We start from the raw sequence: 26,143 nt of genomic DNA on the forward strand, positions 1-26,143 counted from the left end.
AGCTTTGAAACTCAAATAGTTCATGCAGTTTGAGTGAGCTGTAGGTAATGCTTTTCTATTGAGAATTTTTCTCATTGGTAATAGCTTCATGATCCAAACATGAGTTTTAGTATTATTGTGGACAAAGGGCTTTGTCATATATTTATACCTTTGTATAGGTAAATTGGATTAATAGTTGAGCTGGTCAAGAAAACTGAACAAAATCTGTGCCTGATTTCTCGTAAAGCTGAGAAATACAGGCTATATTACACAGCCTAAATGTTGGTCTTGAAAATATGTTTAAGGCTTGCTTCAGGATATGTAGAACAGGCTGCTGTGTTTTCTGTTCTTTAATTATGCTGCTTTTTCTGTTGTTCCTGAGGGCTGATTTTGATATAGGCAATAAATGTCATGGCCCTTCATTGTCAGTATACAGGTGACTAGCAAAAAAAAAACAAAACAAAACAAAACAACCCACTTTAACCCTCAGATCTCTTCAGGCATAGTGAACGTACCTGTATACCTACTCAGAAAGAACTTGCTTCTTCTCACAAAGACACAACTAAATATCTTAACGGTGCCATTGTGAAAACATTGTTCTGATAACTGATGTAGAAATTCTCTTCCACTGCTCTTATGCAAAATGAAGGGAATGGTTCTGGTTTTTGGAGAAATTCAGGTTTCTGTGCAGGTGAAACAGTTTAAGTGCTTCAAAGTAGCACTGTCGTTCCCCCTTGGTTTTTAATTTAAAAATTGGAAAACCGTTACTTTCAAAAAAGAGTATTCGGGTTTCTCTAGTCATGGTTAGTAATGGAAAACTTTTCTTGCTTTTGCTTTCTTCCCTGTTCCTTTCCACAGAACAAGCTTGCCATCTCCGATGTTTTCCAGAAATGACTTCAGTATCTGGAGTATCTTAAGAAAATGCATTGGAATGGTAGGTAATCGGAAAGCTATGACACAAGATGTGAAGTGATTGTTTCATTTGAGGCCCAAATGAAAACTTGTTGGGGAGAGGGTTGGTTTTTTTTTTTTCTTTTAATTTGCTGCTTATGCTTTATTTGCTTTTACAGCTTGAGAAGGTAAGACTTGGTCAGAGCAATATTCCTTCAGTAAAAGCATTTTCTCTTGATTTTAACCCTTAAAGTACCTTGTGGAAGCAAAAACCTTTTACTTCGACTGTGAAAAAACCAAACCAAACCAAAAAAACCAACTACTTTAATTTTGCTCTTTTCCTTTCCCCTTAGTATCTCAGTCTTCCCCCCGCCCATGGTGTTAGTGGCCAGATAGTGGCCAGCTCAGAGGTTGGCTGGCTGGCACATAATCTGCTTCCAGCTAAGGGTGAATTGAGAAGAGTTCTTCTCTCCCTTAGATCCTGCAATAGGCTGGAAGTACTTACTGCTGATAAACCTCTGTCAGCCTAAGGGTATGTGTGTGTTTAGTCGCTGTTGTTTTCTCCTCCTTCCCTTGCTGTAGTTAGAAACAGCACCAAGCAATGAGATGTGGAAATGCTGGGGAATGCCTCTTAGCAGCAGCTCCAAGTCTCCTGACTTGTTGTGCAGCATCCGAGGCTTCTCACAGTGGCTTCAGCAGAAAAGTGTTATAACCTTAACATACGAAGCAGATTGAAACCCTGTCTTGCATAAGGTGTGTGCAGGAAAAAAATCCATAAAGGTCTTAATTCTGCTTTGCAGAAATTGCTGTACAGAAGTTGCAGTTTGGGGGGCAGGGGAGAGCAGAACTTGGAGTGGATTGTACCAATGTGTCTGCCAAAGCTGTTAGTTCCAGCTGCTGCTATTAGGGTTAAGAACAGTGCTGTTTACTGAGGACATTGCCAGTGGTCATACTATATGCTTTTAAATTGCTGCTACAGGCAATTTAAAACATTGCTATGTTATGCATTCAGAGGGCATGCTTTTTAAAATGGGAAAGAGAAACAGCATCAAAACTGTAGGACTTTTTTTAAATTTTTATGCTTCTTACAAAAACTCCTTTTTTCTTCAGAATACAGAACCTCTGTTTTTACTCCTGTGCCGCCATGTCTCCCTGTCCTTTCTCATCCTTCTTCCCCCCACCTGCCTCCGAAAAAGATAATATGTTTAAGTAATTAGATGGCCTATATCTATTTTAAGAGTAATAAATAACTTAATCTTTAAAAGGGTTCTTAATACTTCATTCCATTGTTTCATCTCACCTTTTTAATGCATTTGTTGATAGGAAGTTTGTTTGTTTGATGTTTGGTTTTCTTTTGTTTTAAAAGTAGCCTTAGTAGCCTTAACGTCAACACAGATAGGCTTATCAAGCTCATAAGGGATGTACAGGGTTGTTTCCTTTCAGCATTAGTGGAGCCAGGTCAAGCACATTGCATTAGCACTAAGTGCATCATTTATTTTTGTGATAAGCCAATTACACTCGGGTTACTGCAGGTCAGTGTATCTAATCATTTGGTTTCTAACACAAATTTCATTTGTGCCTCAGGAGTTGTCGAAGATCACAATGCCCGTTATATTCAATGAGCCACTGAGCTTTCTACAGCGACTTACAGAATATATGGAGCACACATACCTCATCCACAAAGCCAGCTCACTTTCCAGCACAACTGAGCGAATGCAGGTACTTCGGGTGTGGTAATTCGTGTTAGCTCTTGATGAATGCGTTGGGGTTTTTTTCTTCACAGATAGTCTCGTTATAGGAGGAACTCCTGTAACTTGCTGCGTGTTGGATTCTCTTATTCATTAACCAGTTTTGCTTATTTAGGAGAATGTTTTGCTTTTCCTAAGGCTTGCTTTTTTAGCCTTTTGATGAAAACTGTTTATTCCTCTGCCTTGCAAACAGAACTTTGCTAAGCTATTTCAGAAGAATCATTCTGTAATACCATGGCTGCTGTTGATACTTGATAAAGACTAGAATCTAGGAGATCAGCTGTGTACTTTTACTCTTTTGAATAGTGTGTTGCTGCATTTGCTGTGTCTGCTGTAGCCTCACAGTGGGAACGTACAGGGAAGCCGTTCAACCCATTGCTTGGAGAGACATATGAATTGATCAGGTAATGAACAGAAAATGCACTGAAGAGTGGAGAGTGGTATTCTGTGTAACTGATGTTTCATTAGACTCATCAGGTGGCTTGCAGACTGCTCTTCGGCTTGTAAGATTCCACCCATTCTCCTAGCAGCTGCTGGAGGCTCTTGCAATGCGTGTTGGTGTTCAGCAATGCACCTCCCAGTGAAGGGAAACTACTTAACTTTTCAACTCAGAGCAGGAAAATGCAATTTGCCAGGTTTAACAGCAAGTTTTATTTGCAAAAATGACTTTTTTTGCTGAAACCTTCTGAAAGAAAAGATGCATGGTACATAAGGGAGGTGTTAGAATTGTAATATTCATTATGTAAGTGTCCAGAATACAAATAGGCAATGTTAGCCTCCTAGTGTGCAGCTGCACTTATGGCAGATTTTTCTCTCAGGTGAGGTTTTGGCCTATTGTTTATGCAAAAGTTTAAGAAAGAGGTCACTATCAAAAGTAAATATATTGGCTGATCAGATGTGGTAGTTCTTGTTACCTTTTTACGTTATGTCCTCAGTTATTTAGAATGAGGATGTTCTGTGTATTAGTTGGTCTATCTTTTTGTTTTATCCTAGGGTTTTAACTGACTCTTGCACTGAGTACAGCAACTATGCATGGGTTCAACTATCTGTTTCACCCCGGGGAAAAAAAACTGCAACTTCACTGCACTTGATATGTAGATACATGCTTTTGGTTATCTTTATTTTGCAGGGATGATCTTGGATTTAGACTTCTCTCAGAGCAAGTTAGCCATCATCCACCAATCAGTGCTTTCTATGCTGAAGGTTTAAATAATGATTTTGTGTTTCATGGGTCAATTTATCCTAAACTCAAATTCTGGGGCAAGAGCGTGGAAGCAGAACCAAAAGGCACAATGACTTTGGAGCTTCTTGAGTAAGTTGATAAGTAATAATTGCATAGGCACAGTGGCCACATCCGTGATGATGAGTGTGCATTAGTGTTTCATGGCTTAGGAACGAACATGTCTAACACCCACATCCTAATATTTGGTGGCAGATCGCTTTGTGGGGAGGAGCGGATGAGAAGATGAAAGGAACTGCTATCGTTTCTCCTAATATACGGCATACTAATAGTAGCAGTAGTTGGGGCTTGTGTTTGTATGTTCTGCAGACAACTGGGTGTCAGTCCTACTAAGACTAGCACGCTTGAGTCCTGTCGGCTTTCCTCATGACCTTCAGTGATAACAGTGACTGCACTGAAGTGGTTGTTTCAAGGAATTGATAAAATCAGTAGCAATACGTTAATAAACTTCTTGAGTTTCCTGACTTATTGCTGTGTCCATTTCAAGACTTGGTGCGATTTATAGATGATGGCTTGTTGCAGGAGTGGCATCCAGTACAAAGATAACGTATTTTAATTTTCATTCCCCTCCCTTAGACACAATGAAGCCTACACGTGGACAAATCCTACGTGCTGTGTGCATAACATTATTGTGGGCAAACTTTGGATTGAGCAGTATGGAAATGTGGAAATAACTAACCATAAGTAAGTTAAGAGTGTGAATCCTTTCACTTGCTGCAAGTTTGAAGAGGAAAAGTATTTGGAAGTAATTAGTGCCCTCTTGTTCTGCCTTTAGAACTGGTGAGAAGTGTGTACTAAGCTTCAAGCCCTGCGGCCTCTTTGGGAAGGAGTTGCACAAAGTTGAAGGCTACATTCAGGACAAAAGGTAACAGCTTCATTCCCGAGAGGAAACAAATGGCTGCCCTCTGTTTCTGACGGGAGCTGTAGAACTGAATGCCTTTAACATAGTCTGTGAAGGGCATGAACCTGCAACAGCAAGGTTATGAATTGTGCAGCACCAATAATGGAGCTTTAAGAGTTGCTCTCAAAAGTTCTTCTTTCAAATATTTTTGTCTGAAATGATGTAATAAATCTCTTTAAGCTCCTTTGTAAATTTAGTCTTTTTTTTAACAGCAAAAAGAAACTTTGTGCGCTGTATGGGAAGTGGACTGAGTGTTTGTACAGTGTTGACCCAGCTACGTTCGAAGCTTACAAAAAAAATGACAAGAAGAATGCAGAAGAGAAGAAAAGCGGTAAACAGGTACTAATCACGTAAAGACGTGGTATCTCAAAAGCATGATAAGACAGCTAAATATTTTAGTAGCATTTAAGAGCATTAAGACTTCTTTTAACTTATTCTCACTTTCCTAGTAAGATACAAAATGGATTGGATGAGTACCAGCGTTAAGGGATAAAATGCTTTCTCTCTCAAGGATTTGTATTCAAACTTCCCAAAACTTGGAGTGATCTAAGTAGTGACTGGTTCATTACCTGCCTCTTCCTCCCAAGTCACATGGAGGAAATAGATATCCATTAGTTAGACCATGGTTCTGATCGTGTATGATAACATTTATATTCTAATAGGAGGATTTGGACTCCTAGAGGCAGGATAGACTAGTTTCTCATCTTAATAGAGGGTCATATTTTCCAGCTTTTACAAGGAATTTTTGTATTGCTTTTTATTAAATTTTCACAACCATAGAAATGCTTGCTTTTTTTTTTTTTTTTTTCCCCCTCCACAATTGCATTTTTTTTCTTCTGGGAAAAAAACCTCATTCTTAATTCTTCCAGATTTCTGGTCAGCAGTATGCTCGTTGTTTAAGGTGAACATACATATGCTTATGGTGACAATATACAGCTTGATGAAGAACAACCACTCACATAGTAGCTTAAAACAGGGATTGTTACCCTTTGGTGACTGATGCCAGATTTTTTTTGTTGGTTTGGGTGTGGGTAGTTTTTATACTTAAGAAAAAAGAGACAGAGAACTCTGAAAGCAGTTGTTCCTGTGCAGGTTCAGATTGTTGCTGTATCTGAGATTGCTCCAGTGCTTGTCATCAGGAGAGTGCTAAAGCACTGGGGATTATTGCTTCTCTTCGAGTCTGACCCTGTGAGCTCTAGGGAGAAGGAACAAAGAAAAACATACCCTGTGCCTTTGTTCAGCTACCACTTTGCATCTTCCAACAATGCTTAAGATGATCCTTGCTTTGCACTTCAAAAAGCAGCATCCTATTGCATAAAGCTCAAGCTGGAATGTTCCTCTGACTCTAGAAAAGCATGCTTTCTCTACTCATTTAATAGAACTATTTCTGTGTAGAAAACTGAAAGCTTTGTAATGCACACTATGAATCAGGCAGACTTTGTTAAATATGTATTCCCACTGCCCCCTTGTGTTTGAGGAGTTGATTTTGTTTATGATTTTTTAGCATCTAGGTGAGCCAAGTCTGGATGTGGTTTGTCCCTTCATGGTAGTGAAGGATTCATTCAGGCATGAAAGCACATGGTGTTTCAAACTCCTCCTAATTTACATTTTCAGGTTTATTTAGTTGTTTTCCAGTTATTCCTTCATGCTGCATTGCTACTAATGAAGAATCACTTCTGTCTCCCTTTAGGGGAACTACTTGGATGCAAGTCCTTTTGCAAATTGCCCCAGATTTTCCCCTGATGCCCTTTGATTTTTATAGGGATAAAACTCAAGGAAAAATAATTTTGCAGAGGGCCAGACAAGCCTTCATGTATGCAAAGGTGAGATTTTACCAACATCAGAAGAGTTATAGTAGACCTGGGTCTACTGCATTTCGTGCAGAGTTTTTAGTGCAAATATATGGAAGAGCATAATGTAAGGCAACAGCAACTGCCCTCACACGTGCCTCGTTTACAGACACCAGAGGTCTTGATTTGGCAAAGTCTGTTACTGCCCTCCTAGCAATATACTGGGAGGTTGATTACTGCTGAGCATAATATATGGATCATTGTGGCAAGAGCACATGAAAATCCAGTTTTTACCTAGTTCTTTGTAATTCTTATGACATTTTTAAGATTATGTATCCAACAAGGCACAAATTGTGGTGTGTATTGTAGCCTTTCTGTAAAAGTTGGTTTGGAGTTTGGCAGTCTGGTATTGAAGTGTCTTGTTTTAATACAAGGATATCTTTCTGATCTGTTCTGCTTCAAATTCCTGATTTCTGAAAGATTGATCAGTGTCCTTTAAAGGACAGAATGGCAGGTTGCCAGCACAGTTCAGATGTAGTCAGCTAAAAGCCCTGTTTATCTTCCTAATAGCTGAGGGGCTGAACCTGGTCTGCATGTTGTTCTGGTTACTTTGCAACCTGTTCGTTATTAAAAACACTGTACCCAAGTGCTCCACAGTGAAACAGAATCCTTGATACTTCCTAATTTTCTTGGAGGCTTAACACGTGAATCATCTCAGAGGACAACTGAGTCCAGTTTGGGTACTGGATTTTTTTTTTTTTTTGCACTAAAACATCAGTCTGTATTATCTGACACAGCTATCAGAGAGCAAAGCTTATTAGCAGCAGGATTAAAGCTGTTGGCATGTAGCCAAAGTATTTAAAGTATTAGTTGCCTTTAAGTTCAGCTTTAGAATCATAGAATCGTTAAGGTTGGAAAAGACCCTTAAGATCATCGAGTCCAACTGTTAACTGATCACTGCCAAGTCCACCACTAAACCATGTCCTCAAGCACCACGTCTGCCCTTCTTTTAAATACCTCCAGAGATGGAGACTCAACCACTTCCCTGTGGTTTACTCTTCAGTGGTCTCTGAAATGTGCTGCTGTTTTTAGCTGTGATAGTGACACCAAGTTTTCTTGGGAGAGCCGTATTCATTGTCTAGCTGGCTTTAGTTCAGTATTGTAACATACGCTTGTGCGGCGGAATTAATGTCAGCAGCGTTGGACCCCAGCTTGCTTTAAAGCTGTGTGTAAAAAGGGTGATGGTTTAGAACTAGTTCAGGTCACGTATACGCTGTGACCACCAGTTATTCTCTGCTGCCCTAGTAACCCTGGGTGGAGTCTTTCTGGGAAAACCATTTCACAGTGCTGTGGCTGCAGCTGCCTCAGGCTGTGTAGGTCAGCCTTCATAGGATACCCTTCCCAGAAGAAGTAGCTAATCTAGGATATTTGTTTTAACATTTGCAGTTTGCCATTTTAGTAGTGTGGCGGTCAATGGAAAGGAAGGTTCCTCTGAGCAAAGAGCAGTAGCATAGGGCTTTCTGTTGTGCACAAACTGAAGACAGCATTTGCATTATGTGCTGGCGTTTCTTTGATGTGGAAGGATGAGGAATGTGACTTCTGTTCTTCAACTTTAATGAAGCAGTAATGGAGTTAAATATCAGGCATGGAAACGCTTGTGTTTGAGGAAACGGGACATATCTGTGGTGGAAAAATTGACATTTCTTAACGCTTGAACATCCAGATTATATCTATGAAGATGTTGATGCAAGAAACTGTGGGTAGTCTTCCATTGGGAGGGAATTGGGAGTATGTATGGTATGTTAATGCCATTATCCTTCTTGACAAGCATCTAGAAAAGTCTTTTTGTTGCTGAAATTATTTACTTTTAGTCAAGGAAATAATTTTATGTAAGTTCCAGTGATGGAATGAATGGGTGTAAATGGTTTATGACTCCAAAGAACTCCTCCTCTTTTCTTTGTGTGCTGCCTTCAGGTGGGCAATACTGAGGAACCAGATGAGATGCCGTTGCCAGATTCTGAGAGTGTCTATGTTATTCCTGGAAGTATTTTGCTATGGAAGATAACTCCAAGACCTCCAAATTCAGCACAGGTCAGCTATGCTTCTGCTTTTTGAAAGTGGGTGCTATCCTGTTATTCTGCATGTTCATCACAAAGCAAATCCATTTGTTGTCTTTTTCATTAACAAGTCTGGATTTGCCTGTTTATTGCAACAAACTTTCCCACTACAATTGTAACGCTATAACGTAGGGTTGGAGGGATAACTGCCACAGGCATGACTGTAGAATTAGCAGAATTTCTCTGGAAAATGGGACGCTTCATATAGCTAGCAGTATGGGGGCTTTCCCTACCTCTTCTCTCCACCCTGCTCCTCCCACTGAGGCACCTACCTTGTGAGAAATCTCTTCTGAAGGGCTTTATTAGAGGGCAGACACTTCCTAGGAGATGCTTGCAAAGCCTGCGTAGCATGAGTTGGTGAGTGAAGGGCTGTGGAGCTGGAGAGCCAGTGGGTGGGATACAAGGGTATGTGTGCAGCTGGAAAGACAAAGAATTGGAACAAGAAAAGGTGCCCTCAGTGGGTTAATCAAGGGGGAAATCTCGCTACAGAGATAGGGAAAATACCAGTAGGACTGGAAAAAGAAGATAAGAGAGAAATAGTGCACTGAGTAATTGGATGCTGGCCTGCTTAAACAGAAACACCAAGGATCACCTACACTGCCTGACAGTGCAGTTTTGCTGGTATCTTGAGTATTCCTATCTTGAGTGATTAAATAATAAAAAAGCACTTGGGTGTTTGTTTTTAGATAGCAGCTTTTGTGTGTATTAAGTCTAGCCAGGTAGAGACATCGTAAAGTCACCTTTTATCTTTGTCTCTGAATTTCAGATGTATAATTTTACTAGCTTTGCTATGGCTTTGAATGAGTTGGACAAAGATATGGAGAGTGTCATTCCCAAAACTGACTGCCGGCTAAGACCAGATATCAGAGCCATGGAAAATGGAGAAATAGGTAACTTCTGTTATTGGCAAAGGTGTTTTTATTTTTTGTTAAAACCGAGGGACTGGAAAATAAATTCCACATTCAAGTAGTTAGATGAACTGTAGCTACCCATAAAGATACATTCCTCCATGCTGCAAAACAGTAACTCTTTAAAACAGCCTTCTGGAGGTTGTGGTATGCTTCTAATGAAAGGTATGTCACCCACCTGTACTGGGGCTGGTTGGGATGGAGTTAATGTTCTTCATAGCAACCCATATATGATGCTGTGTGTTAGACTGGTGACCAAAACAGTGTTGATAACACATCAGTGTTTAGCTATTGCTGAATGACATCTGCACAGTGTTAAGGCCTTCTCTGTTTCTGGGGTCGGCAAGAGGCTGAGAGGGTACACAGCTGGCACAGCTGACCCAAACTGACCAAAGAGATATTCCATACCATATAATATCATGCTCAGCAATAAATTGTGTGTGTCGGGGGGAAGTAGCTGTTGTATGGAGACCGGTTGGATACAGTTCTGCTGGTGGAAGGTAGTAAGTGATTGCTTTTGCATCGCTTTTTCCTCCCTTTTTTCTTTCCCTTCACTTATTAAACTGTCTTTACCTCGACCCATGAGGTTTTTTTGCTTTTGCTTTTCAGTTCTCTCCCTTAACCCGCTGGGGTGGATGGGAGAGGACAAGTGGCTTGTAGGTGCTTAGTTGCTGGCCAGGAATCCACCACACCACCTACTTGCTTATGTTCTTCCATATAAGCACGAATCTTAAACTGCATGATGCTATCCTTTTTATTTAGCTTTAGGCCCTCTGCTGTGCTCCATAGTCAAGCCCTATAATTGGAAACTATTCTAAGCAGACAACCTCTGAGCATCGAAAGGAAGTACTTGTGAACTTTTCAGTTTTCTGTTTCCATCAGCCTGATGCAAAAGGAGTATTTTGATACGCCAATTCTGAGAAATGCAGTCTAAACTATTTAAGCGAAACCGCAATGCCAAAAAATATATTTGATGCAAAATTATTCTTCACTGGATACAACACTTCTGCTGTCTTAGAATAGTGAATTAGAAATACTTTATGAGACTTTCAGTGAGTAGAAACAGTGTGCTTTTTAGAAACTGCGTAGAGATTATTACTGTAGATGCCATAGAGTGAAAAGTGTCTTTTAGTCTTCTGACGTGTGACTTAGTGTTAAAGACTTTGATATGATGTGGAACAGCCTTCCCCTGGCCCTCTTTTGCTCCTTTTTCTGTGGCATTTTGCATATTAAAGCAGGATGGCCAGCTTTGTAGACTAAAAGCATGGGGGCTCTTGCTTTCTCTGGACTGCTAAGTGATTGAGGTAAGTCATGAAACCTCTGATTCAGATTAACCTATGTAATAGGGCAATGACTATTTGTCATATCAGAAGTGGCTACTTCTGATAAATAGTCTGAGATCTAGGTATGAAAAACAGCGACACAGGCATAATACAGTGCAGTTGTACTTGTGTGGGTTTTTTTCTCAGAAGCTGATAACCACTTCTTTGAGGCTTTTTAAAAAAGCGGATCAGTGAATTCCCACAACCCCTCCTGCCTGTATGATTCTTGTGTGGCCAGCAGGATGGTCATACTTGGTTCAGAGCATCCCCAGTAATTTTTCCATCTAAACTTGAAGTGCAAATAAGCATGCTGTTAGCAACAGACCGTATTCCTTAACTGTACTATCAGCATAAGATTTGTCTAGCAGATAGACTGGTAATACGCAGTGTTAGTAGCTGGCAGGGTAACTGGGAATGGCTGATAGTCCTCCAAAAATTATTCTCTCAACTACTTCTTTCTAAGTTGTTTATGAAATGATTTTTGAGGATTCAGATGTGAAAGAGATCGCCCTTCACCTAATCTGCTTCTTAGTCTGACTTACTCCACAGCCCCTCTGACATCCTTTCTGCCAAATAGAAGCAACTGTTCTGCTTGTTTAGGACCATGACCCATGCTACCTTAGTGCATTAACAAAAAAAAAATGAAGGGATGCTGCAGAGAGACAGTTCTTTGTGGTTTGGAAATGAATATTCCAAACCCTTGTTGATCAGGAATGAGTCACTAGCAACAACTTACCCAAAACCTTAGCAAGAAAGAAGCAGGTGGCCAGACTTCTGAAATAAATCCAGCATATATTAATCAGTTTCCCTACTGAAATAAATTCTAGGTATGCCACCTCTCCTAGCTCACATTTGCTGTCACGTAAACACATTTTCAGGGTCCTCAGGCCATGGATAAACATGTATTTATCAGTCTTAAAGACTGGAATTCCATTGGCTGATCTTGTGCCACAGCTGGCCTGGCTTTGCTCATACACTAAACCAGAAGCTCTTCTGTGTTATGTAGGAGGCTTTTTAAATGGACAACTTTTGCTACTTCCCTTATTTATTTGCTGGGTCAGATGGAGTAGTGTGCCTGTCTTATATTATGCTTCAACATCTTCTGTATTTTTATTTCTTCAAGATCTAGCTAGCGAAGAAAAGAAGAGGCTAGAAGAAAAACAAAGGACTGCCCGCAAAAATCGTTCAAAGTCAGAGGAAGACTGGAAGACAAGGTTAGTGTGTTTGCCTCTGTGTGTGTGTGTGTAGTTACATAAAGGTTTTGAACATTCAGGTTAACTGCCAGTCCACGCCAGTGATGTGACGTGTTGTGTCAGCATGAAGAGCTGACATCATCAAGTTTGGCAGTGCCACTGTTGTATTTGCAGACTTGGTCCCTGCAGGCTGTAGTGCTTCCAGAGAGAAGCGTCAGGCTTGGTCTCGGTTCCTTCCCTCTCACTGCATGCACACCCGTATTCAAATACAAACTGTGTTGTCTTTTCTGAGCACCTCTTGGTTCTGACACGAAAAAGATGTTGCCACTGATAGCTGCTTGTAGGGACTGTTGTTGCTGATTAATTTATAATTGCCTCAAATTTGCATGCTTGGCCAAAGAGGAGGAAATGCGTCCTCTCGTGAACTTGATAGCTTATTGCCCGTGACTTCTCAGATCAATTGCTGTCTGCTGGCAATACTGTATTCCCACTGCATACAGTTACTCTCAGAGTTGGTGAAGTGACTTTATCATGCAGAAATCCAAGTCATTGTCTCCTTTCTGTGAGGGTTACTAACTGCAAAAGTTAGAAGAGCTAAGGGAAAAATCAGCTTACAAGGGATCTGCCAGGATGTTTGGGTTTTGTTGTTGTTGTTGGTTTGGTTTGGTTTGGTTTGGTTTTTCACTATGAGAGAGGTCAGTTGGGACCTCTTATGCACAAGCTAAGTAGAAACTGAAAATATGACCAAATGAATCTAGTTTGACCAGAGAAGGTCTACTTAAAAGTATGGTAATAAATTGGCAGTCTCTTGACAGAAAAAAAATTATAGGTCTAAACTCTCTATAAGTAAGCAAGCTTCATCTGTTCCCTATTAACTAGCTGTTAATACACCCAGACACTGTGGATTAAGTATCTTTAAAATGTCCGTTTGTAACTATAAATCACTGTTTTCTTTTTTTCAAATGAAGTCACCCATCAGCCCAGAGTCCCAGGTTTGGACATGTCTGCCTTTGTCTTTTTCCTGTGCCTGCTCTCCTGAAGTGTTTGGGTTTGTTTGCCCTGAGACTGGTGGGAAATAACATCTTTGTAATGCTTCCAAGTAAACTTGTTAAGTGCTGGACAGCCTTCCGCCTCCCTCTTTCCTCAATTCAGAGTGGTTCTAGCTCTCACCAAGTGTTTTCAAAGCAAGGGATAGTGATACTGTGTTCTTCCAGGTGCTTGAAGTAGCTTAAGGTATAGCTCAAAGCACCTGAGGTTGGTATTGGAAATTGGGGAATTCCCAGGGGGCAACTCAGAGCGATGGTTTTTGGGGTGTATAATTAGTGCAGACACCATTCACAAGGTTCCTCAGTTGCTGTTGCACAGGTGGTGTCGACCAGCTCAGCACTTGCCCGGGATGTCCTTTAAGCACTCTCTGTTTTCCAGGATGTGTCTAAAGCTTTGGCAGAAAATTCCTAGTGTCTGATCTCTTCAGTAGGAATGCCAAGTGTGACTGCCTCCATAGGATGAATGTAAAGTGTGGAGGAAGAGTTGTGCTTTGGGGGGAAAAAAAAAAAAATGCATACTGTGAAGGGAAACTCTCCTGCCTATTCCCAGAAGGTCAACTGTAGGTCTTAATCAGCAGTGTAATATAAACTCTGATGTAAACTGCTGCAATTTCCTTGCCACAGTACAGCAGGCTTCTTATTTTGTCTAGTAAGAGTTCCTCCCTTGTAAGACAACTCTCCACAGTGCCTAATGATTTTTTTAAAAATTATTTTGAATCCACTTCAGAAGTGGGGCCTTGGTGTTTCTGAAGAAGTGATGCATGTTGAACACTTCATGTTTTAGAGACTGACCAGTAGTCTTAAGTCTTGAGTAAAAGACTAGTTCAGTTCTGCAACACAGCAGTGGGTGGTGAGTTGCTTTTGATGAAAATCAGTCCCCTCCTTCCCCCATCGCTTACCTGGCTAGATTACCTGATTGCTTTGGGTCTCCTATGTCTCAAATTTAGTTCTTCCCATCACCTTTCCCCTTCCTATTGAGGTAGGTGGTCGCTGGAGGAGGGGCACGCTGTCCTGACCTGTACAAGTGTTGAAGACGCACTAGTGAGGTATTGGGTGGTAGAATTCCTTAGTGTGAGAGGTGACGTGACTGTGCTTATAGGCCTGCCTCTCGGCAAACTCTTCCTGCTCTGGAATGAGCTGCTATTACCTGTGAACTAGGAGGTGAACTAGACGCATGTGCGTGTGCACACACCGGTTACTTCGGAATAGCTGGTGCATCCTGCGTGGGGGCGATGCAGTAGTGAACCATGTGCAGTACAAGGGTTGAGTGACTTCTATCTTCTGTTGACTTCGGTTCACTTAACCAGGACAGCAGGAGAACCATTACAGTGTTCAGCTTACCACCCTGAAGACGGTACAAGCCATTTCTTCCGATATGCATCTCAAATCTTTTGAGCCAAGCAAGACTTGCCTGTTGGCTGCCCTGCTTTGTAACATGGCACTGCAATACTGGTGGCCTTTTTGCTTTTTAAAGAGATCTTTGGTCCGAATGTGCTTTAATTTCTGTCCTGAAACCTTATGGTACCCTAGAAGAGAAGAGCCGAGTTAAAATGGGCTGCCTTGCACACGCATGATTTACTTAAGTGAGCGTGTTCGCTGCAGTGAGGCATATAAAGGAAGAACTGGCTTTTGTGGCCAGTGAGGAGGTGAAAGGAAGCTACGGAGCCCATTAACCACAGAAACAGCTTCTAGCAAGCTGACTTGCGCCATAAACACGGCTTGGCAAAATACAACCAGAAGTTAAAATGCTGGAGGTCTGGCACTGTGCAGTGTGTGCTTTTGAGGCAGAAGATTGAGTAACTGGGCCCAAACAGAAAGCAGTGTTCGTAACGGGCTGCAGGATTGCCAGAAACGGGTGTGGGAGAGGAAGAAGGACAAATTTCTGTGCCAGGGTGATTTGACAGGGTTGTACTCGCCACCGGGGGATACTTGCCAGTAGCACAGCCTTGGAAGTGCACCTTATTTTACAGATAGATAGATAGCCCCCCCCCCCCCCAAAAGGTTATGTGCACGTGTAAACTGTGCGTGTGTATACACGGTGCCTCCAGATTAGGTAGGAGGGGAGAAGGAAGGAAAGAAAGAAGGTGCTAAACTTCAGTGATCCTAGCAGCAATCATCTTCGCAAAAGCTTGCAAGTAACTTCATGCAGACAGAATCAGTTTTCTGGCCATTCAGATTAGCCCCCTGGTGCTCACAAACAGCGCAGTACAGTGAAGTTGTAACAAGCCAGGACTTCTCCTGCAGCCTGCGGGTGATACTTCATCTACACTGAGGGTAGCTGGCACACTTGTTCTGAGTTAAATCCATTGTAAAACAAGGCTTTAAAAAACAGGGGGAAATCTAGATCCCGGGAAAATAATGTTTTTCTGTTTTCAGGACTGCCGTGCTTGTGGTGTTTACATGTCTTGCAAAAACTGTTACTGCTTATGCATGCCAAAATCATTGTTCACAACTGCTTTGAAGTAAAACTGTATCTGTCCTTTTTTTATGTGATAGCCTTGACTGCTTCAAGTGACAAAATACTGGTGTCAGTAATTTCACCTAGGAGACATTTAAGTGGTGTGGCAAATGGGCCACTGAAGATGACTTTAAATTCACTTAGGATTTTAAAACCAAGAGGGCTCCTGCAATCACAGTAATTACTTTGAAGAGTAAACTGCTGACGATGCAGCAAAGCAGTTCTGAACTCCTGTAAAAGTGCGTGTTACTAGCTTCACTAACGTGCTGTATGTTTCCTTGCAGATGGTTCCACCAAGGCCCCAATCCCTATACTGGTACGCAGGACTGGCTTTATTCCGGCAACTACTGGGACAGAAACTACTTTAACTTGCCTGATATTTATTAAAATGCAATAAGGAGCCTGTGACTGATACAAAGAAGTCTTAATCTGTTTTAATGTTTTCCCTTGTTTTACTCACCTCCTGAAAAAACTGACATATTATCAAAGAGAATATTAAGCATCTCCACAGTAAATCTGGTGGCACACGATCTGGAGTCCTGTAGGTAGGGGAATAATTTTTCTGGCTGATGGTGGGTCCTGTGTGGACAAAGTAAAAGTCGCCGTGATTTCGAGCTGCCCTGTTTGCTGAATACACCTATATTAGGTTGCGGTGTATGAGGAATAGAACACCTTTGGCTGTTCTGTGAATACTCTCTTTCGTAAATAACATTGGCACAAGTAAAACTGGTTTTATTTACTCTGACATGGGAATGTTTAAAAGCATACACAGTAATTACAATATTCTGTTCTTAAATGAAGAAGGGTGTGTCACTTTTGTAAAGATGTAATTTTTCATAAAGTGACTTTTCTTTTACTGAAGTTAACTCCCTTAAATCCTAAGGTCTGGTCAGAGATTCCGGCAGTGTTCCCATCTCTGGAGCATTAATGCAGTCGTTTAAGCTGGTAAAGTTACTCAGAGGTATTTATTCAATGTTTTGTGCAGTGTGTTTTGAATTCTGCTCTCCTGTTTTGCTACCAACCTTATGGTTTAAGGAATTAAGAGCCATTTAAATATCTATGGATTTGATTTGAACTGCACACTAGTAACACGTTTTAAAAGAATCTGTTTCATGCACTAGAAGTTCTGGTGCCCAGCACCACTGCAAAAAGGCAAGAACCTAATCAGTCCAGGACCCGGTGGAACATGGCAGGGAGGACAGGACCTGTGTCTGTACTGTGCAAACTCCCTGAGAGGAAGTCTTGTGCATTTCAAAAGTAGTACAGCACCTCAGTGAGGCCTCCTGTGCACAGCTGCTTTACCCCTTTTCAGTGGGGTGCATTCAATCTTAGAGTGTAAGTTTATATTGAACTGTGTACAGAGCTTCTAGAGGGCAGGCTGCTCTTTGTACAATATTTTAACTGCTGTCTGGAAGTTAGTGTTAATTGAATAACTTAATTGCTACTAAATAAAGGCATCAAAACTTCTTGCATCTAGTCTAAAGTGAGTGGTGTCTGACAGTGCTGACCCTTTCTGAGGAAGCCTACTCCAAAAGCTGCTGCAGTGAAGTTGCAGAGCGTGCTCCCATGTGCTTCAGGGACCTCTCTTCCCCTAAGCAGGAGCAGTCTGGGGAGCTGGGAGCTTTCTCCTTGAATATGCAGTGAAGCTGCAGCTCTAGCCTTGAGGGTGGAGTACTGAAATGGTGAATAAGGCAATGAGATCCTTTCTATTTTTATTCTGTGCACTACTGGAATTACCCAGGTAGTGATGCGGTGACATATTTGCATAGATAAGGGAGAGCCGCCTCTTTGGCAGTCCGTCATGTGAGGTCCCAGTTCTCACAGCAACCTGTAGATGCAGAAACCAAACACCTGCACTGTCTCTTGGAAGCCTCATGTCTGCACTCAGGCCTCTACTTGGGCCCGCATTTCTTGAAGTCTGTCTTAATGCCTGTGCAGCTAGGTGTGTTGTGCTGTGCTAGGAAAGTATAAAATGCATAGAACTGTATTCCTAATTGCTGGCTTTTTTTGGAGCATTTGCATTAATTTATTTGATTTAGTACAAGGTAAACTCCACTCTTCCTCAAGTCCAAGCAGTCTCTCTTCTCAACCTGTTTAAAAAAACAACATGAACTCAGTAGAAAGTATGCAGCAAGAACTACATTAATTGCTACCTGAATGCACTCTAAGTTGAGGGTATTGTACCACACTGAATATTACACTATGCCTGCAGCCTGAACTTTAAGGGTTCAAGATGTGTATGAATGTGAGATTAAAAACTTGGTTACTTCAGACTAAAACTAGAGCAAGACTAGTGCTACTAATTGCAAAGTGTAACAAGCAGAGGAAGGCATTGAGTCTGTTATGTACGAGAAGTAGTTTAACCACTGGTCTTAAACCTTATTTTGAAAAGGGTTAAATTAAGCTTTTAGTAGTAAAGTCCAAACACTAACATCTCCCTATGCAAGACCCATGCAAGAAGCAAGCTTACTTCTCCATGACCCTGCTCTGGGCATGGGGCCTGATGTCATGGTAATCTGTCCTACAGCACCATAGCTTTCTGCAAGAGCATTTATACCTGTGTGCTTATCGCCAGCTGGCAAGCCTTTCTTTGCAGACATCACATCATCCAGAGGGATGGCAACTGAGAAGACATCAGGTGTGCATGGCTTAGCTGTAGTTTCCTCTGCAGACTTAGAATTGGGGCTTGCCATAGCTGTTTTCTCATCAGCTGGCCTGGCAACTGGGACTGGGACTGCAGTGAATCTCCTCCTAGCACCTGCGCTTTGCTGTGCAAAGACAGCATGGCTAGGAACAGGTTTCCAGTCCTGTATGTTCTGAACATTAGAGCCCACTAAAATGAAAGGTGGAGCCTCTCTCCTCTTGCTTGCTTCTTCTACCACGTAAATTGGAGCAGATACTTGTGACAGCTGACCACATTGTTGGTCTTCCCCCCTGGAAAGATTGAGGGTTGCCTGGGAATAAGGAACACCAGCTCCAGCAGGAGAAAGGGATGGTGGTGATTTTTGACCTTGTCTCAAGTCAGTTAGGCAATAGAGGGTCCATACATTAGAATGTGGTGGTGGCTGCCCTGCTTCACTTGATGCCATGGCTACAAAGATAAAAATAAGAGTGCTGGTATCAGAAGCAGTGAATTTCAGTCATATTGTAAATCCTTATGTCTAAAACAAACATACCTACACTTGGAGAAAGCAAGCATGTTAGAGAAGAGAGCTGGGGTAGCAAACTGTTTGCTGACAAACACCTGCAGCCTAGAAGAAGTAGAACTATTTACAGTCAGAGCAGAGGCTCTTCTGGGTAAGCATTTGCCGGGTATTTCTGAAACTGCAGTTTGTCAAACTCCCCTAAAAGTTTGGGGGTTCTTTGTTTTTTGTTGGGGTTTTTTGTTTGTTTTTTGGTTGTTTTTTTTTTTTTTTAAAGAGCCAATGTTAATTTACAAATCTGCCTAAGCTCAGCTCTCTGCTACAAAATGCTTTGCTGAGACCTCACAGCCGTACTACTTCTCCTGGGGCCTGGGACAGGGCTTGGACAGATTCTGCGTTACCAGGGAGACTCGAGGCAGGGGAGCTCCACGCCAGAGGGTTTCTCCAGCTGGGCAAGGGAGGAGCTGGGCAAATGCCACCACAGAGAGGAGGTGCTGGTGAGGGCCTCACCAAGAAAGATGAGCACCAGCTCTCTTGCTGCTTGTCAACTGATGACCAGTGCTTAGCCCACTCAGCCCAGCTGCCGAAACGCACTGAGCTCAAGACAGCACAGGCAACCACCACCATTTTTCTTCTAAATGGAAAACCCCCTAGGTCAGTGCTGGAATATGAGATCTTTCAGGGGAGGAGAATCAAAACTAGGGCTCCAACTGGTCACCTCTCTTCAGCCACAGGGCACATGTATCACATCTTAGGTCTCTAACGCCTGCTTCAGAAAATACAGCTTGTTTTGAGCAAGACCATTTGGCATCAACAGGCACCTTCCCATCACTCTTATCTGCGTATTTGCCCGCAGGAGTGCAGGAGTCCCGCCCAGAGCTAGCCACATCTCTTGGAACAGACGGCAGAGAGATCTAACACATAGGCACTGGGGCCAAGCAGACAGTGTTGGTACCATAGTTTCTTAGAAGTCATCTCTGCCCCGCGTTGCACCGACATAGGTGCTTTTCCATTTAATGACCACTGATGAAGCTGTAGAGCTGGAAGCTGAAACAGGAAGGTGACACCAAGACCCAAACTTTCTTACCTGACAAGACATAAATGTGCTCAGCTGCTTCCACTTGTGCTGTAGATTCCATTCTCTCAGGATGGCACACTAAATCATCAGCAGGTGGACCTAAGGTTGTAACACTTGAGCCCTGGCCTGAATTTAATGGCTGCTCCACCTTTACCAGATAAGCTGTTTGGTTTAGAAAGGGAATGATTATTTTCTGTGGAAACTGTTCTATATAAGAGGGAACCTCTGCATCCGTAATCAGCTCATCATCCCAACACAGCGATACAACCTCAGCGGTTGAGGTAACCTCAGCTTCGTTGCAGGAAGGCACAGCCTGCAATAGATCTTTAGGAGCAGGTGATGGTGGTGGTGAAAGAGGTGATGGTTCTCCCCACAAGGCGACCAAGGAAGCTCCATTTACATCATTTGTTGAGACACCAGCCTGGCTGTCTGAGGGACCTAGTTCTCCAGCTATGGAGGACTGACTCCAGACTCCTGGTTGTGACCCAAGAGCCTCTACAGAAGCCTCAGCTGCTGGCACAACACAAGCATCTTCAGCAGCACCTTCTACTGGTGTAAATTCATTCTCTGAGGTCTGAGAGTCTTCATAAAGAGTCTGCACACTGGTTGCCACATCCCTCACAGAATAAAGAGAATCACTGTTACCTAGCACATGGGCAGCAAGCTGTGCAGGCTCAGCAGGGACGTACACCAGTTCACGTCCCTCAGGGGATGAAGCTCCATCAGATCCACGGGGGAATTTGTTTTCTTCAATGGAACTGGCAATTGATGGGTGTTGAATTATTTTGGAGCTATATTGAATATCAGGTTCTTCAAGGAGCTGGTCTTCCTCTGTGTCGGTACATTTGTCCATTTGCTTGGGCTCCCCGGAAAACAAAGTATGTGCATACTCTGATGTCTTTTCTTCCAGTCCCTCATTCCCATTTTCTGCAAGGTAAAAAGCATGTAATGGCACTACATGAGCACCTGTTGCCATTTAAATAAATCTAAGAGTGATTTCAGCATCAACTCAATTAGATGTTCTACAGCACATTTATGAGGCTTCCCAGGTTGCAGAGATGGAATAATTCAAGGGGGGCGGGGGGGAGGGAGGGATTGCTGCTTGCCTATCAATAAGGGGGGAAAAAAAAAAATAATCAGAAAGCAGTGGCACCACTTCAGAATCTAGGAAGCCTTAACTGCATTCATGATCCTGCAGTGATGGTTACGTTCTTATCTACTGCCCACAAACATCGCTACGCTTACGGGTTGAAAGACGAAACCTTTTACATTAAGCACATCAGATAAGTCAGCTAGAAGACCATGGCTGCTCTTTGCAACACCTCAGAACTCTTTGGATCCATACAAGTTTAGATGCATAGACGGTGACAGTGTAGCTTCCTCAAGAATCTTGATTCGTTGAAATGACACGTATCCAAATGAAGAACAGGGTAAGCCAGGAACCCATTTTAGATATAGAGTAAAAAATGGCTTCTAGATAAGTTATCAAGGGAGGAACATAAGAGAGTACTTACTTACGGGACCAAAACAGTGTTCCATCACATGGTTAATAAAACCCTCAGCATCAAAAAAAAAAAAAGAAAACCCAACAAAAAAAAACCCACAACAAACCAAGAGGTCTGGGTTCTATCATGATTAGCAAGCGTTGGCCAATATGTAAAACTAGCACAGCAGCAGAAGAGAAGGCGAGTCTTTAACACATCATCACAGCTCAGTGCCGAGCTCTTTTCCGGAGTCATGACTGGATGAGATCAGAAATTATGAGAGAAATATAACTCAAAGGATAACAGAGCTAAATCCTCTGCGAAAAACATTATTCTGTTGGTCATCCCAAGCCAACACAGACCCATTGATAATCCAATGTCAGTCTCAGGCAATGCCACAGAGAAGAAAGGCTCCCTTGCAGCTACACAAACTGGCTAGCTACCTACTGGTGCACAAATGGTCCCAAACCCTGGAGACTCCAGAGGAAACCTTGCTAAGGAATTCCTCTCTGATCATCCCCTCTCATAACACAGTTATGTGACCACATAGTAGAGGATAGACAACACAGAAAGAGAGAGACTACGTGGTCTGTAAGGAAAAAGGTGCAAGAGGGACCTGTTTTGGAGCTTGGTGAACCTGCAGGGGTCAGTTCACAATCACATAAGCAAACCACTGACAGGCATTCAGACAGAACACGTCTGCGTTATGCAGCCACTCTCCATCACATTTGAAAAGTCATGGCAGTCAGGCAAAGTCCCCAGTGACTGGAGAAAAGGGAATATTGTACCCATTTTTAAAAAAGGTAATAAGGAGGACTCTGGGAACTACCAACCAGTCAGCCTCACCTCCATGGCTGGTAAGATCATGGTACCGATCCTCCTGGAAGATACATCGAAACATACAGAAGACAGGGAGGTGATTAAAGACAGCCAACATGGTTTCACCAAGGGCAAATCGTTCCTGACTGATCCAGTGGCCTTCGACGATGGAGTGACAGCATCAGTGGACACAGGAAGAGCTACGGATGCCACCTACCTGGACTTCTTTAAGGCCTTGGATACGATACCACACAACATTCTCACCACTAAATTGGAGAGAGGTGGCTTTGATGGATGGACTATTTGATGGATAAGGAACTGGCTGGATGCCATGTCCAAAGAGTTACAGTCAACAGGTCAATGTCCAAGTGGAAACCAGTAATAAGTGGTATCCCTCAAGGATGCGTACTGGGACAAATTCTATTTAATATCTTCATCAATGACAGAGAGTTGGACTGAGTGCACCCTCAGCAAGTTTGCAGACGACACCAAGCTGAGTGGTGCAGTTGATATGCTAGAGGGAAGGGATGCCATCCAGAGGGACCGACAGGCTTAAGGAGCCATGCGAACCTCATGAGGTTCAACAAGGCCAAGTACAAGGTCCTGCACCTGGGTCAGGGCAATCCCCGGTATCAGTACAGACTGGAGGAGGAATGAATTGAGAGCAGCCCTGCAGAAGGCGGCCTTGGGGGTACAGGTGGATGAAAAGCTGGACTTGAGCCAGCGATGTGCGCTCGCAGCCCAGAAGGCCAACCGTATCCTGGGCTGCATCACAAGAAGCATGGCCAGCAGGCTGAGGGAGGGGACTCTGCCCCTCTACTCTGCTCTGGTGAGGCCCCACCTGGAGTGCTGCGTCCAGCTCTGGGGTCCCCAGCACAGGAAGGACATGGACCTGTTGGAGCGGGTCCAGAGCAGGGCCACAAAAATGATCAGAGGGCTGGAGCACCTCTGCTATGAAGAAAGGCGGAGAGAGCTGGGGTGGTTCAGCCTGGAGAAGAGAAGGCTGTGGGGACACCTTATAGCAGTCTTCTAGTACCTGAAGGGGGCTTATAAGAAAGACTGAGAGAGACTTTTTACCAAGGCCTGCATTGACAGGACAAGGGCCAACAGTTTTAAATTGAAAGAGGGTAGATTGACATTAGTTATCAGGAATTTTTTTTTTTTTTTTTTACAGTGAGGATGGTGAGGCACTGGAACAGAAATGCCACAGACGTTGTGGTTGCCCCATCCCTGGAAGTGTTCAAGGTCAGGTTGGATGGGGCTTTGAGCAACCTGGTCTGCTGAAAGATGTCCCTGCTCACTGCAGGGGGGTTTGGACTAGATGATCTTTAAGGGCCCTTCCAACCCAAACCATTCTGTCGTTCCATGATTATGCAAAAATTGCTGTGTGACATCATTAATGCAACACTTGCAAAAGCACCAAAATTCAGCCTTTGGTGATACTTCAAGTCGCACTGCAATATCCACCAGGCATTTTTACAAGAAGAAAACTGCTTCAAGAGCTGAAATCAATAGTGCGTAGCTTTTTTAGAGGAGATCCTAAGCTAGGAATAAGATAGTAGCACTTTCTCTTCATAGCTGGGGCTTCTCCTCATTGCTGTAATTACCTCAGTGTATAGTGCTCCATCTATAGACCAAGGCTGTCTCAAGTGCTGATTAGTTCCAGGGTTACTTGGAACCGAGCTTAGGTGGCCTTTTTGAATAAATTGAATAATATTTTGAATTGAATAATATTTTGAATTGAATAATATTTTGAATTGAATAATATTTTGAATTGAATAATATTTTAAGCTGCTGACACAGTAACCAGATGATGGAGACCCAAACCAGTGGGGCAGATACAAACAGGCTGTGGGCTGGGCAACGCGCCCATATCACTGCTCCCACACAACCTTCATGTGGCACCACGGATCCTAGCCCTTACAGCCAAACCCAGGGAGCAGATGAAAGCTCCCAGCACTTCCCAAAGGAATCAGCATCCCACAGAATTAAATCATTTTTTTTATAAGCAAAGAGATACATATTTATTTGCAGAAAACAGATAAGGGTAAAGTCACTACCTGCTTAGGGGGTGAAAAATCACACTGCAATGTCTTAAAATCACCAAAAGCATCCAGGCCCTTGCCTACGCTCAAGGAGAAAGTACAGCAGCCCAGGGGACTAATTCTTCCCACATTAAACAGAAGCAAGTGCTTTCTGAAGGTGCCTGCCTCTTCAACAGCTCAAAGCCTATGGGCCTCTTTCACGTGACTAGATATGGACTGGATGCAGCCCGTAAGTGAAAGCTACTTGCATCCATTCGGGTGGGAACATTGTCTCAAAATATCCTAAAAGAACAAACAGCAACTATCTTACCGCTAACGAACTCAAAGTTTTCAACCAGTTCTGTTATATCCAGGTTTGGATTCCCTGAAAACAGAAGCAGAGATTAAGCTGGAGTAGGACAGCACTCTCAAATAGCTCAGCTCTTCGGATGAAGCACTGGTAGGAACAAACCTTTTCGAAAGGCGACGAGCTCTTGGAAATAGAGCGCAAAAAACTCAGCAATGTCGTCTGGGTTGTGTTCCATGACAGCCCGGCTCACCCCCTCAAGCAGGCTCTTGAGGCCGTGTGGAATAACCAGCCTGACCTTTGAAGACTGCATCTTCGCCCACTCAAGTTGGCTTACCGTTTCGCATCTGTACAAACAGAACCCCTCAGCTGAGCGTCTACCCCACCCCAGTGGGAAGTGTCCGACACCAACAGTGGGACCGCAGCTCCTTACCCCTTGCCATGCCATCACTAACCCTCCTCCTCCACCCCTTCCCAAACGCTCCTTTAACTCAAAGAGGGTATTTACCATTTGCAGTGACCAAATCCTTCACTCCCCCTCCGCACCTTTAGGCAGAAGGCACGGTCAGGGGGGCCAGCCAACTGGGGAACAACACTGTGAATTCAAACCCATGCCATCAATTCCCCTTTTTAAAGATAAAACCCACCAACGCCCCCCGCGCGGCGCCACAGGAGCCATTCGTGTTCAAGCCAAGAGTTTACAGGACGCTTCTTCCACCCCTCTCCTCCATACCCTCCGGCACTTGCCCTCTCCTGGTCCCGGCCTCCCACCGGCGCCCCCTGACGAAGGCCGCTACACCCAGCCAGGAGGGCGTGATGTCACAGTGCCCGCGCGTCGTCAGCGCGGCGATGCTGAGGTTCGCAGCCGTCTGCAGCTGTGCTCCAGCTCTGCGGCATTACTGTTTGTTGGTCAAAAAGGATTAAAAAAAAAAAAAACCAACAAAACAAAAAAGGAGTGGGAGGCAAAATAGATGATTAAAATTTAGTCGGGCAGCCGGAGCACTCCGCAGGCGGGCGACGCTGCAGCTCATCGGCAAGGGCCTCCCTCCTGCCCTAAACACCTCGATTCTCATTGTCGCACAAGAACCGGTGGCATTTAATAGATGCGACCGCTTGAGCACAACTATTTATAGCCCTTTTAATAATATATTTTAAGACTGAAGTACAGCGTCGTGGCTGCTGCTGCTCAGGACAGGGGCTGCAAGGGCGATGCCGAGGAGCTCTGGGTGCTGCCCGCTGCATGGCGTGGGGGAAGCGAGCGCCCACGGCGCTCACGCCCTGTGAGCCGCTGCCTTTTCTCCCTTCCCACGCTACTGTAAAACGCATTCCTGCTTTCTGCTGCTGACTTGCCTTCAAGCCCGCAACCAGCTGAACCCCCAGCACGGGCAGAACCCCTCTGAGAAATTGTTTTGCCTTTGCCAAAACATTATTTTTCCTTACCAGCAACAGGCAGCCGAACCAGAGACATTTCTTCCCGGCGCAGCAAGAGCGTAACTTTGTGCTCAGTCTCAGGTTATGACAACTTCACACGATCCAACTCTGCAACCTGCGGGAAGCAGAAAGGCTGCAGCCGCATCCCTCCCACCCCTCTGCCAGCTGCCGTACAGCAGTTGGGTGCACAGACCCATCCCCTGGTTCACAGCCTGGCCTTTTAAGACAGGCGAGATACAACACTCAAGGGATTTAAACCGACGC

At 43.5% G+C, this 26,143-nt stretch overlaps 2 protein-coding genes across 9 annotated transcripts in view; one reads left to right on the forward strand and one right to left on the reverse strand.

Annotated features, from left to right (window-relative positions):
- Positions 1–17,065, forward strand: part of OSBPL1A (oxysterol binding protein like 1A) — a 77,655-nt gene extending 60,590 nt beyond the window's left edge. For 7 of the 8 annotated variants that reach the window (XM_087754862.1, XM_087754853.1, XM_087754846.1 and 4 more), the window contains 11 exons: positions 838–913; positions 2,455–2,589; positions 2,925–3,022; positions 3,748–3,930; positions 4,435–4,542; positions 4,634–4,723; positions 4,972–5,098; positions 8,524–8,640; positions 9,433–9,556; positions 12,020–12,110; positions 15,878–17,065. In XM_087754862.1, the coding sequence (XP_087610988.1) occupies positions 838–913; positions 2,455–2,589; positions 2,925–3,022; positions 3,748–3,930; positions 4,435–4,542; positions 4,634–4,723; positions 4,972–5,098; positions 8,524–8,640; positions 9,433–9,556; positions 12,020–12,110; positions 15,878–15,980 (1,252 nt within the window). In that variant the 3' untranslated portion in view covers positions 15,981–17,065. The remainder of the gene's footprint in view (positions 1–837; positions 914–2,454; positions 2,590–2,924; positions 3,023–3,747; positions 3,931–4,434; positions 4,543–4,633; positions 4,724–4,971; positions 5,099–8,523; positions 8,641–9,432; positions 9,557–12,019; positions 12,111–15,877) is intronic. The other variant, XR_015704141.1, reaches the window with a different exon arrangement.
- Positions 17,066–17,202: 137 nt separating this feature from the next.
- On the reverse strand, positions 17,203–24,959 carry CABYR (calcium binding tyrosine phosphorylation regulated). Its single transcript, XM_087754913.1, has 4 exons — positions 24,614–24,959; positions 24,473–24,526; positions 19,824–20,741; positions 17,203–18,684 (listed from the first exon to the last, which is right to left on the reverse strand). The coding sequence occupies exons 1-4, from the start codon at positions 24,957–24,959 to the stop codon at positions 18,032–18,034; spliced, it is 1,971 nt and encodes a 656-aa protein (XP_087611039.1). The 3' UTR covers positions 17,203–18,031.
- Between the last annotated feature and the right edge of the window lie 1,184 nt (positions 24,960–26,143).

This window comes from Nipponia nippon, unplaced genomic scaffold (genome assembly GCF_047370975.1).
Source record: "Nipponia nippon isolate SJK-2023a ecotype South Korea unplaced genomic scaffold, ASM4737097v1 scaffold_1, whole genome shotgun sequence".
In the NCBI taxonomy this organism is placed as follows: Eukaryota; Metazoa; Chordata; class Aves; order Pelecaniformes; family Threskiornithidae; genus Nipponia; species Nipponia nippon.